Raw genomic sequence first — 13,593 nt, forward strand, 5'->3', positions numbered from 1 at the left:
TATTTTACAATATTCAAATTAGTATTGAGATAGAATTTATTCCAGTAAAATAAAAACTCATACCAAAAATCTTTGGTACCAACTAGCACACTAAACGAAGCATCACTCTGTAAACTCTGTCATAACCTGGAGTTACAGATCATCCATTGAAATCAATACTCATCGCGGAACATTGTGAAACAACAAAAACTGTTACTAATTTTCTCTATCGCACTTTACTCTAATAAGAATTTAACTGATTCAATGTAATTCTACAGATGCCCTGTGGAGGGCAGCTTTGCTGCGTCTAATCTGCCGCAAATTTCATCAAAAGAAGAAGAACACCGCGACTTCCTGTTTGTGTTACCTTGTTTCAGTCTGCATCCGGTTTGTGTGCTAAATGAAAATACATTAACTACACTGAGGCTGGAAACCTTTTGTTTAATCGTTATTTGGGCCAGAATGAGTAAGTGTCTTTTATCTTACAATAGTTGACTCGTTAAGATACATTACACTAGCCACTCTACGTAATAGTATTGTTTTATTAGCTAAATAAACCGCCCCAAATTGATCATCAGGAGACGTCTCTCGTAAATAAAATGGTGACTGTAACGTTATACATGATAGTTTAAAGAGCGACTAGTGAAAGTAATATGTGCCATTCTTCGATATTTGGGTCGGGTTGGTCCTGAGCTATCACTGAGCTTCTTTCCAGGAAGCTTGAAACATTAGTATGATATAATAAACGTAACCGAATCTTTATCTTTATGAAGATGTTCTGAAATGACAATAAACAGAGAAGCTGTCGGCAGCTGTTACTGTCCTCTCTCTGCTTCTGTTTGGGAGACCATTCAAACTGTAACGTTACACCTCTTTTTAAAGTTGGATATAACTCATTATAAAATACTGTTGACCTGAGCAGCATCATGCTTTTAACGTTACTTTTTACAGTTCACCTCAGCTTTCACGTGGAAAATATGAAGTATATGGGAACTTAGAAACACTGCAACAAGAAAAAAAAACTACTCAGAGTGTTTATGTTTGAAACCATTCACGTACCTGTAGCAAAGTGCTGAGTACTTCTACTCAAGTACTGTTATTAAATACAATTTGAGGTACTTGTACTTTGAGTCTTTCCATGTGCTGCTACTTTATACTTCCACCCCACTACATGTCAGAGGGAAATATTCCCTCTGACACTTTCCACTCCACTACATTTATTTGACAGCTTTAGTTACTTTTCAGATGAAGATTTGACACAATGGATAATATAACAAGCTTTTAAAATACAACACATTGTTAAAGATGAAACCAGTGGTTTCCAACCTTTTTGTCTTTTGACGTCTTACAAAAAGCAGTGTGTAGTCGGGGTCACATTTCACATGTCTATGAGTTGTTAACAGCTCCACCAAATAGTGATTTTTCCCTCTAAACTTCTCACATGCTTTCATTTCAATAAATGTTCAAATGATCCAATATTTCAGCAAAAATCAAAGATTAGAGAAAAAGTCCAAAAACTGAAAACAGATTTGTGTATCAGAACTTTGTTTTTTCTTCTTTCCTCTCCCATTAATCATCTCACCACCCCTCAGATTTATCTGCTGACCCTTTGGAGGGGCCCGACCCCTAGGTTGGGAACCACTGGACTAAACTAGTTAACTGTATATAAAGTAGTGTAAACTAGCTCCACCTCCAGCAGCTACAACAGTAACATGCTGCTCTAACACTGATGCTTCAGTATTAATAATCTAATGATGTCATATATAATAATATATCAGTCAGAGGGACCAAACCACTACTTTTACTGCAATACTTTAACTACATCAAGCTCATAATACTTATGTACTTTTACTGCAATACTTTAACTACATCAAGCTCATAATACTTATGTACTTTTACTGCAATACTTTAACTACATCAAGCTCATAATACTTATGTACTTTTACTGTAATACTTTAACTACATCAAGCTCATAATACTTATGTACTTTTACTGTAATACTTTAACTACATCAAGCTCATAATACTTATGTACTTTTACTGTAGAAGGATTTTTCATACAGGACTTTTAATTGTAATAGAGTTTTTTACATTGCTGTATTGGTACTGTTACTTAAGTAAAGGCTCTGAATACTTCTTCCACTGCTGACTACAGTACATATGATGTTATATAAGGTGTTTGCATGTCCTTGCAGCTGTGGCCATGAGCTTAACGTGTCCAGGCCTGTACTGTGGCAGGATGATGGTCAATGGATCAGTGGAGGGAGACTGTGGTGTGAGTACTGAACATCAGATGTGTGTGTGTGTGTGTGGGGGGGGGGGGGGACTCTGGGACTCTGTCTCAGTGCAATAAGAAACAGAATTGTTGTAATTGTGGGTCTATACTAAACACTGTAAAAGAGACAGTTGTAAGTTGTTGAGGAGACTCTTCTCATATCTAGTCAGTCTACAACTGGAGCAGCTCTCTCTCTCTGTATTATACATTTACATTCATAACAGCTGCATGGATGAATAAATGAATATCCAGCAAACTCTTCACATACAGCATGTGAGCTAATAGGAATAAAATGAACATCCTGTCATTCAGTGTGTGTGTGTGCATGTTGGACTTTATACAGCAGACAGCAGAATTCCCTCTCCAATCATTTTAAAGACACTCTGTGGAGTTTCTGTCCACTAGTAGCACTATGGAGCAGTTTTTTTATGAGCAGGCACATGCACATATATGTGCACATTGGTGAGGCGATACACAGTTCCCCCCAATGGATTCAAACTATTCCAATCATCTACAGGTGAGAACAAGACTGCAAGCTAGTTACTGTAAACAATACAGGATTTAAAATACTGTACTTCAAAAAGTAACATTGCAAATGTTTTGTGAGGAAGGAAATGCATTCAAAACTTTTTTCACATCTCAAGAATAGACTTTCGTTTTCAAGAAAACTCCCCAGAGCTGCTTTACATGATGGAACTGACATGAAGAAGTATCAGTGGACTCACTGTGAGGAGCGGGAGTGAACATCCTTCACACTCATGAGTAATTAAGGCTTCAACTGCAAAATAAGTTTTAAAATCCATCAATGATGCAGCCTGTAAATAAACCAAAAAACACAACTCCCTGCTGTTCTAGCCCTCTCTGCTCTCTGCTGCCTCTGGCTCTTTCCACAACTGTCATGTCATGTGTGAATGAAGCTGTAAGGAACATTAGTGTAAGAGTCACCTCTGTTTTACAAAAGCCATCACTTTAGCAGGAAGTGAAATCTCTTTTGGCTGGCTATAATCAGCATATTATTGCATGCAGACCTCCTGCACCCATAATGCACCTTGATGCCCTGAGGATGGTCTCTGTTGCCATGGTAAATGGTGGAATGGAGACATGCATTAAAGGGAATTTTGAAAAGAGAGTTACAGAGTTCTACTTCCTGTCAGCAGGTAGTGAATCCAGATGTTAAATGTGACTTTGTATAATCTCTGTAGTTCATGTACTAACATCAAAGTGGACATCCATCCATCACCTCTGCAGGACACATATATTAGTGCTGTAAAGGAACAGAATGCTACACAGAGGATATGAGGAGAACATCAGCTTCTTCTATGTAAGGAACTGGCTTGGAGTTTTTGTGGGTTGCTTCTAATCCCTCTGTGCTGTCAGGTGTGTCCTCGTGGAGAACGGGCCAACGTCCAGAAGGTGTGTGAACGCTGCACAGAGTCCCCTGAGCTCTACGACTGGCTCTATCTGGGCTTCATGGCCATGTTACCACTAGTGCTGCACTGGTTCTTCATCGAGTGGTACTCTGGAAAGAAGAGGTGTGGACACACAGTAGAGTAGACACACACACACACACACACACACGCATGCTTTTCTTTATTCAGGATAATGACCAACAGACAGGACAGAGGAAACTATCCAGCTACCTTTAGCTTCTGAAATATTTTTTTTTAGACAGACAAGCGAAAAATTAATGGTTTAATTTCTTTTCTAATTGTAGATGTGAAGAGGGAAACCGGTTAGGGGAACAGGAAAAACAGGAAAAAACGGGAGGTGGATTACATTCTTAATTCACATGAAAAACAAAATAATTTGTTTATCCTGTTATCAAACAAGTTGAAAAGCTTTGGATGGAGGGTCCTGTGTCTAGTCTGCTGGAAAATAGAGGACGTCAGTTGAGTAGGTGGTCCTTCAGTGTGGCCCAGGATGCATTGCGTTTACACTGCTGAAAGAATGTGGTCACATGCAGCCCAGACCATCTCTGAATAATGTGGTCTGAGTGATCGGATCTCAATCCATCCTCAACGCGTCTTGGGTTCGTTTACACCTGTACTTAGAGCTGTCCGCTTGTGATTGGATCACCCCAGACGGATGTTAATACCAGGTGTAAACAGGGCCACATAGTGTTACCATCCAGCAGCTAAAGTCCATTGAACTCACATGCAAAGCCAGCACTCACTAATTCTCTTCTTGCATTTTTGTGCACACAGGTTTTATGTTACAGGACGAGTTCACAATTTTTTCAAGTGCAGTCAGGAGCCCACATGAACATGTTTTTCTTGGTGTAATCATTCCTCCTGTTCATACTGACCATTAGAAGATCCCTTCATAATGACCTTACAATGGAAGTGATGGGGGACAAAATCCACAGTCCCCCTTCTGTGTGTGTGTTTAAAAGTTTATCTGAAGCTAATATGAAGCGTCCAAATGAGTCAAATAAAGTAAATATCTTTCAACGTTACAGTCGTTTTGTTACTATACTTCCACCACAGCTCAACAGGGAAACACTGTCTGAGGAAACACAAAGAGGGAATTTGATGCTAAAAAGACTGTAAATGTGTCAGATATCCACTTGATATAACTAACTCAGACTGATGAAGACTCATATAAGCTTCACATCAACTTTTAAATGACTGTGTGGACATACTGTGGATTTTGGCCTCCATCACTTCCATTGAAAGCACATTTGAAGGATCTTTTAATATCCAGTATGAACAGGAGGAATGATTACAGTGAGGAAAACTTGACTGTTGTTTGAAGACACACTTGAAACATTGTGAACCCGTCCTTTAAAATGTTTCAAGACAGTTCTGATTTATTACAGCTTGGGTCTGTTTTTTTTATCAGTTATGATAATATGTCCCTCTCCAAGGTAATGGTTGAAATCTGGGAAAACAGTGACTTCACTAGTTAAGAAACATGAGTAGTAACATGATCAAACAGCTTTGAGACAAACCAACAGTTTATCCAGGTGAGATAAACTGCTTTATTTGGAGGTCAAACTGAAAGTTAGAGTAATGTTTTATTTTTACTTTCCATTAAGAGAAGAATGATTGGTTTCAGGTTTGTTGGTACGTGAAGCAATATGATCCCTTCCCTGGAGTTATGTGAGATCAGATTAAAATCAAAATGTGTGGTATCACCTGAATTGAAGCACACAGTGTAAAACTGTGTGTATATATATATATACACACACACACACACACACACATCACAAGTGTGAGGTGTGTGATATATATATATATATATATATCACACACATATATATATATATATATATCACACAAGTGTGAGGTGTGAACATTCTTACCGTACATTCTGCACATGCATGGTTTTTGTGCCCCTGGTGTTTCTTCACTTAGCGTGAGCTGGCATCAGACGTGGCTAAACAAGAGGCACCCAGAATGCAACAGTAGCCCTCAAAACACTTCAGACTCAGTGAAAACTATTCCAGAGGCACATTCTACTGCAGTGAAGTGAAAGGTAGAAAATCTAGTGTCATTTGTGTGTTAGAATGTATCGCCCCTTACTGTCTGCTTACTCTGTTATTTGTCGCCTTCAGCTCCAGCGCTCTGCTGCAGCACATCACAGCCATGCTGGAGTGCAGTGTGTCAGCTGTGGTCACCCTGCTGGTCACAGAGCCAGTATGGATGTTCAGTATCCGCTCCTGCCGGGTCCAGATGCTGTCAGACTGGTACACCATGCTGTATAACCCCAGTCCAGACTACATCAACACATTACACTGCACCCAGGAAGCCGTGTACCCACTGTAAGTACTGACCACAGAACAGCAGTCTCAGGTCACAACACACTCACTTTCACTGGCATTCTGGTCACCGTGTTCTAGTTTAGAGCGGCAACTAATGATTATTTTCATTGTCAATTCATTTTCTTGACTAATCAGTTAATTTGGTCCATAAGACGTTGATGAAAATGTGGATCACTGTTTCCCAAAGCCCAAGATGACGTCGTCAAATGTCTTGTTTTGTCCACAACCCAAAGATATTCACTTTACTGTCATAGACGACTAAAGAAACCAGAAAATGTTCACATTTAAGAAGCTGGAATCAGAGAATTTGGACATTTTTTCTTAAAAAAAATGAAACGATTCATTGATTATCAAAATAGTTGGCAGCTAATGGATTCATTGTTGCAGCTATAAACTGCACTGTGACTTCTATTTGGAATTGAATTTGTAGCATTTCCCACTGCTGGACATGTGAATATTCAACAGCCTCCACCAGGGCAGTCAGGAAATCCATTTTATATTTTTACATTTCCTCACCTCTCAGAAGCATTCTATTCATCATAGTAACGTAAGATGCTTGTTTTATATCATGAGGCTTAGAAGATTTACCAACAATGTCAATATAAGTATTGTTCATTCAAATATTGGAACAATGTGCAGAAACTGTCTCCCATTCAGACTGTATGTGTCTGTAGGGGAGATGTGGTGATTTGTCTCATTGTTCAGTAATCCTTCCAGCTGCAACGAGCCACTGCTCTTCAGTGAGCTCGCTGCTCCTCCTGTCATTCAAATCTCCACGTCCTTAAAGTGGAACTCAGAGTTTTTACCTTCTGCATTTTATCAGCTCAGTGTGAAATTTGACTTATGTGTGAAAATGAAGGAAGTCAAAAATAGATAGATGGAAACATGCTTAACACCAACATATCGGGAACCAAAATGACGACAGAAAAAATAAAAGCATCAGGAGAGCAAGACCCCATTAATCATCATTTTTGCTTTTCTCTTTCAGCCCCATTTTTAGACCATATTTGTTAACATTTTGGCAAATAGTCTCCAATAAACATCTGCTGAATCAGCAATTAGCAGCTCCTGTTTGCAGTGTAACATGGATGTACAGACGACTATCCCTGGATACTGAAGAAAACTAAAAATGTGATGATTGTCAGTTCTGAAGCCTCTGTTAAGCTCACCTTCAACTCTCCAGCACCACCCCGGGCATGCTTTTGGCTTTGTCCTGCTACAGACCATATGCTTTCCTCATTTCCCCATGGTTCAAATGCTGTCCAGAACCATGAAGAGCACATTCCTCACCTCCCTCAGAATCAATGTGTCTCCAACTGCTCCATCCAGTAGGAGAAGCTGTAGCTCAGTACCAGGTCTGTGGTAGAGAATGTGAACATTGCTGACGGCATAGACACAACATAATCAATCATGATCTTTGTGAAATCCTCTCTTCCAACATTGCTTTAGTGCTTCAGAGACGCCCCGTGGCTCTGTGGTGTTACTAGGCCGCAGCCTCTCCTCATTAATGGGGATGCGAAAGTAATGTTTTCCCAGAGTTTACAATCATAATACTGATAGAGTCTCTATATAAAGAGAGAACAGTACTTGCACTTTAATCATTCATGAGTGGAATAACCTGCTCAAAGCTTCAAGTCCTGATATATGAAGATAGCTGCAGAAGATAAACCCTGGAAGTGAAGCAGAGAGGAGTTTCATTTCTTTGATCAATCAACTATTCACTTGCACAGTTAGAGAAATGCATGTGCAGTGTTAAACTGAATAAGTAAACATTGTGAATATGCTGATGTTTTCTGATACAGTGTAGTATGTACCTGCAGTTTTACTGTGATCCATAGGAAAGTTTTATGGATAAAAAGGCAAATTGATGAAAGCTATAAGTGGAATACTGTGTAGTTCCATAGGTGGAACTCATAAGAAGTGTAGAATGTGAAACTCATACTTCTCAGTGAGAAAGGTCTTTATTGAATTATCGCTTAATTGCTCATTGACAGTGTCTGTGACTGAATTTCCTCTTTGTTTGTTTGTTTATTTGCACAATATAGAAATAGAAGATAAAATATAACAGATAAATAATATAACAGGTTAAATCACAAGGAAATATTCATACAACCACAAGAGATGCCAAAAAGCCATCATCATCATCATCATCATCAGCAAAATATCTACAGTCAACATCCATGTGCTCATCTGTGCAAAGCAGAATCTGTGGACAGGAAGTGTGATGCTTCACAATAAAAAACATTTGAAACAAAGAGAGAGGAACTAAAAGTTAACAGTGAGGAAAAAGCTCTGAGCATAAATTTACAAAATTACTTGAGTTCCAGATTCTAGGACCACTGTTAAAAATTCTGAAACTGATGACAGAAGGCAGGGTTAGGGTTAGGACCAGGGTTAGGGTTAGGGTTAGGGTTATGGTTAGGGTTAGGGTTAGGGTTAGGGTTAGGGCTAGGGTTAGGGTTAGGACTATGGTTAGGGTTAGGGTCAGGATTATGGTTAGCGTTAGGGTTAGGGTTAGGACCAGGGTTAGGGTTATGGCCAGGGTTAGGGTTATGGCCAGGGTTAGGGTTAGGGTTATGGTTATGGTTAGGGTTAGGACCAGGGTTAGGACCAGGGTTAGGGTTAGGGTTAGGAAATGATAAATCTTTTTCAGTTTTGTTTTGCGCGTATTCGTCAGAGCCATATTGCAGTAACTTATATGAGGATAAATAATGAAGTAATTAAGTATAATGTAGAGCTGAAATTAAGCATGTATCTAGTTTTGCCAATAATTCCTGTTTTTTGCTATTTTTGATGAGAAAATATTAATATGTGATTTGTACATCAGTTTATTATCTATAATTACTCCAAGGAATGGTGTAGAAGTGGCTCCCTCACAAAGCACATTATGTATATACATTATGTATGTTAATAGATTTGTTAGTTAGGCCCAAATAAAATGAAGTGAGTTTATTTATCTTAAATCATTTTGATATATGATTTAGTTCATTATTCAAGATGGCAGTCAAGTGAATTTGTCTTTAAATAAAATATTGTATATATTTTCTCTTCCTCAGCTACACCATCGTGTTAATCTACTACGCCTTCTGCTTGGTGCTGATGATGCTGCTGCGTCCTCTGTTGGTGAAGAAGATTGCGTGTGGTCTGGGCAAATCTGATCGCTTCAAGAGCATCTATGCCGCTCTGTACTTCTTCCCCATCCTCACTGTGCTGCAGGCTGTGGGAGGAGGACTGCTCTGTGAGTATCAGTTAGGCTGCTCACTATTTCAGAGTGGAGTTGTTTACTGATTGCAGAAGCAGCAGTATTCATCTGTTCAGCTTCCACAACAAAGTAACTGAACAGGTTGAGCAGCTGTGAGTGACAGTCTGTGTGTGTTTCAGACTACGCGTTTCCCTACATCATACTGGTCCTGTCTCTGGTCACGCTGGCTGTTTACATGTCTGCCTCTGAGATACAGGTACTGTTTGTTTCTGTGTTCATAATTTAAAAATTCTTTTGACACGTGTCATTTATGTGAGTAATTTTTACTGTAAAAGTCAGTGAGAAGTTCTTGAATTAGGTTTTGGAATGTGTGTGTTATTTAGAGTCTGGAGTGTGCCATCACAGTAATTATAGACCTTTTCTATGATTCACTTTAATCATGGTTAATTCATAAAATAAAACATTTCATAAATATTATTAATTTAATAAAACTTAAATGATGCATTGAAAACCTCAAACTGAAAAAACTCATAATTAAATTGGCCAGTTAATAATTCAAGCAGTTCAGAATTAACAATAAAAACTTGTAATGTGAAAATCAAATGCAGAAAGACTTTTAAATTAGACTTTGTTATTCTGTTGAACTAATGTTCATTCTTATCACACTCTGGCTCACAAGCCACAAAACCTTTTCACTTTTCATTTAGTGATTGCTTTCATTAAAAGGAAAATCATATTCAAAATAAATGAAGTCCAACTGACACAGCAGCAGAAGGAGCTCTGATTGGCTCATACTCCAACAAATTATAACAGCTGGTTGGTTTTTAATACGTTATTTAAATTAATATTTAATTAGCAATTTATAATATATTTGTCAACTGCATCAGTTTATTAATCTATATCTATATTGTAACTCTCCAGGTATGGTCTGCTATGTAGATGGATTTAGAAGGGGAAAAAGGATGGGCTTCATTTTTACAAACTCCAAGCTGTTTAGAAACTTGATTGGAATTCTTGAGAGTAGGTAACATTAGATCTCCTGGTGTTATTACCAACCTGTTCCTTTCTCTCTGTGTCCTCCATCTCTTCCACCTCAGTCTTTTAAGAACCTGGTTGCTAAGAAGAAACGTCTGGTCGTGCTGTTCAGCCACTGGCTGCTCCATGCGTACGGTATCATCTCTATCTCTCGACTGGACAAGTTGGAGCAGGACCTGCCACTGTTGGCCCTCGTGCCAGGTCCCGCCCTGTTCTACATCGCCACCGCCAAGTTCACCGAGCCCAGCCGCATCCTGTCTGAGGGCGGCAACGGACACTGAGAGATGAATTTTCACTCATTGCTGCTCTAAAATCTTTCAGCTTCTGATTCTGAGCCATCAGTAGAGCCAGAGCAGGTTTGAATTAGAGTTAATGTGATCAAACTTGCTCAAACTGTTAATGTCCATGTAGTGATGACATCACGAGGTTTTCAGCATGGCTGCACGTTTAATGTTGGGGAAACAACTTCATGATCTCCTGCTCTAGGCTTTTAATCATTAGTGTGTTTCCATTCATGACTTGTAAACAGGCCACAAGGTCACTGATTGGCTTGTCAGATGAAGGCATGTTAAGTGTCATCTTCTTTAAACAGAAATCTTCCACCGGATTATTATTCATGAAAACTAGCTCCTCACTCTTTTTGCATGATCCAAGTGGAGAGTTTGAGTACCCACATAACTATTTACAATATTTCATGTTAGCATGACTGCAATTAAAGATTATGTTTATTCAAAGTAGATTATCAATTATTTTTCAATTATCATTTAGTCTTTGAAAATAATGACAAATGCCAGTCACAGATTTCTAAGCAGAGCCTTAAATGATGTATTTGATCTGTCCAACAGTCCAAACACCTGAAGTGATAATGAAGCCAAACAGAGAATAGCTGCAAAAGCTCAGAGTGGAGAGGCTGGAACCAGACTGTAGGTATTTTTACTGTATTTTCTATGAGCCAAACAGCTTATTGATTATTGATACGTTTCCGGCTCTACATCTTATCTCATTCAAATCCTGTTTTTTGAGGAGTCCCATCTTTCCTGCCTATCTTATATTTATTTAACATCGACCATCAAAGGGGGTTGACATATTTCTTTTTTTTTAATATATATTTTTGTGCACCTTGTACATTTTCTTGTGAGAAAATGAAATGAAAAGTTAAGAGTGTCCTGATTGCTCAGAGCACCTCAGGCTGAGGTAAAGAGACTCACTCAGCTTCATGTATATAATAAAGTGTCATACATCCAGGTAGGTGATTGTAAAAATGTAAATAATGTGTGTGCTTGTATATTCTACTGCATTGTATCGCCCTAAAGATAAACACTGACACTGTCGATAGAGCAGCAGCTGTTTGTGGTGTGTTATGTTGTTTCAGCCTGTCTGATCAACCATCACTTGTTTTTTTCCCGTTCCTGCCCTGAAGCGAAGTGTGATGTTTGTACAGCTTACATGGGTTAGTGGAAGGTGTGTGTACATTCATGTAAATCTATATATGTTTGTAAATAGTGTGTGTTCGGCTCTGTTGGCTCTACAGTGAGTGTAAAATTCAGTCAACCTACCTGTACAGTTTGAAGTCGACTTGTTCTCTGTATCTGCTCACTGAACCCTGTCAGTGTGAGCTCACACCTCAAGTATTTATGAGTCTCATAAACGTATATCTGCCTGACATTTGACTACCTCAGGTTAATGTAAGACAGCTCCATCCACAGTACATGCAGAGCAGACATCACTGCACCAGTGTTCTGTTCTCACAAGCAATTAGAAGTACTGGAGTCGAGCAAAGTTAACCACATAACTGCAGGAACTGTTTGGAACACTGGGTGTTTTTTTGACAACACAAAGGTGCTCAGAAAAATCAGAAATGGAAACATCTATAATTCCATGACAACTGTTCAAACTCTGTCTGCTGAGGAACATAGTGTGATGTGATCAAAAGCTCAGACATGGCTATTAATGGACCATGTGGTGAGACAAGAATGCACTTTCACTCAATCAAATGTTTTTGTTGTGTGTGTTAATGATAATGTTGGTTTTCTGCACTTTTCTTTCCTTTTGATGTGCCTTTCTACCCGCCATCCCTTCCTTTTCTCTCTTTTCTTTGTGCTTTCCAAACCTGCCAGGGGTAGGGTGACGAATTTTACACTCAGATTTTTGGCATCAAAGACTAATATTTAAAAGCCCTACAGACCACCTTCAAACAAATGTTGTAGTGACTTGTTTTTTTGTATTTAATGTTAATGTTTCATGAGGCTTCTCCACAAATAAATGCAAACACAAAGAGGACCTGGAGTCTTAGTTGCCGGATAGTTCTACATGTTTTTGCTCTAAGTTCATTTAGGAGTGACACTTGCAGAAGCGTCACAACATATAGTGATGATTCAGTATTTCAGTGTGTCAACACTTTATAAGAATCTATTCTATCAAGATTTGCCTAATTTAATTTGGCTGTTGATTTTGACACATTTTGAATTAGAATAGGACTGTGGCGGGTTACTGAGTTGGTTCAGAGAGAAGAAAGTAGAATGAAGTGCTTGAAATGTGATCAGTAAAATTTCTAAAATCAATTCTAAAAGTGACATGTAAGCAGTGAAGAGAGGCTAAAACAGGAATGAAATAATCTTGTCTTCTAGTATTTGTTAGAAGCCATGCAGCTGCATTTTGTGAGATTGTTTTTGGCTCAACCCTGAATAGAATGACTACTGGTAATCTAGACACAATGTCATTAACACATGTATGATCTTCACAAGGTTAGTGCAAGAGAGCAAAGACCTTTTCTGAAAGACTTGTCAGTTGGAGGAAGTGTGACTTGACAACTTCTGTGACTTGTTTGTCAAAGGAGAGTTCATATCTAACACTACACCCAGGTTTTGGGCTGCAAGTAAACAAGGAGGCAAGACTGTTCAGTAGAGAAGATGTGGCTAATACAATTATTTATTGATATATTTTATTGATTTTTATTTAGCTGGAGTAAGTTTTGGGATGTTCAGCACTTGATTCCTGATAAAGACATTGGGTGATTAGGCTGCATTCTTCACAGTTTTTAATGCGACATAGATCTGAGTGTCATCTGCATACAAATGATAAGAAATATGTTTGCAAATATGTACTAGTGGGAGCATTATATAGAGAACAACAGGAGGCCAAGGATTGAGCCTTGGGGAACACTACATGTCAGAGGGGCCAGTGAAGAGGAGGCATCACCAACAAGTGAGAAAGCTCTGTTTGACAAGTATGATCTAAAGCAGTATCCCTGAGGACAATCCTTCTGTCAAGGCGATCCATGATGGACAGTATCGAAAGCTGAGTTAAGATCAAGTAGAATTATAGTTGTACAATCACCAAC

At 38.7% G+C, this 13,593-nt stretch overlaps 1 protein-coding gene across 1 annotated transcript; it reads left to right on the forward strand.

The window, feature by feature from the left end:
* The first annotated feature begins 329 nt into the window (after window positions 1-329).
* On the forward strand, window positions 330-12,533 carry jkamp (jnk1/mapk8 associated membrane protein). The gene is made up of 7 exons (XM_067613879.1): window positions 330-445; window positions 2,174-2,253; window positions 3,631-3,785; window positions 5,810-6,016; window positions 9,073-9,254; window positions 9,398-9,474; window positions 10,316-12,533. Exons 1-7 carry the CDS (start codon window positions 442-444, stop codon window positions 10,532-10,534), a joined length of 924 nt encoding a protein of 307 aa, XP_067469980.1. The 5' UTR covers window positions 330-441; the 3' UTR covers window positions 10,535-12,533.
* Window positions 12,534-13,593: the final 1,060 nt, after the last annotated feature.

The sequence above is a fragment of the Thunnus thynnus genome, chromosome 16, assembly GCF_963924715.1.
Source record: "Thunnus thynnus chromosome 16, fThuThy2.1, whole genome shotgun sequence".
Taxonomy (NCBI): domain Eukaryota; kingdom Metazoa; phylum Chordata; class Actinopteri; order Scombriformes; family Scombridae; genus Thunnus; species Thunnus thynnus.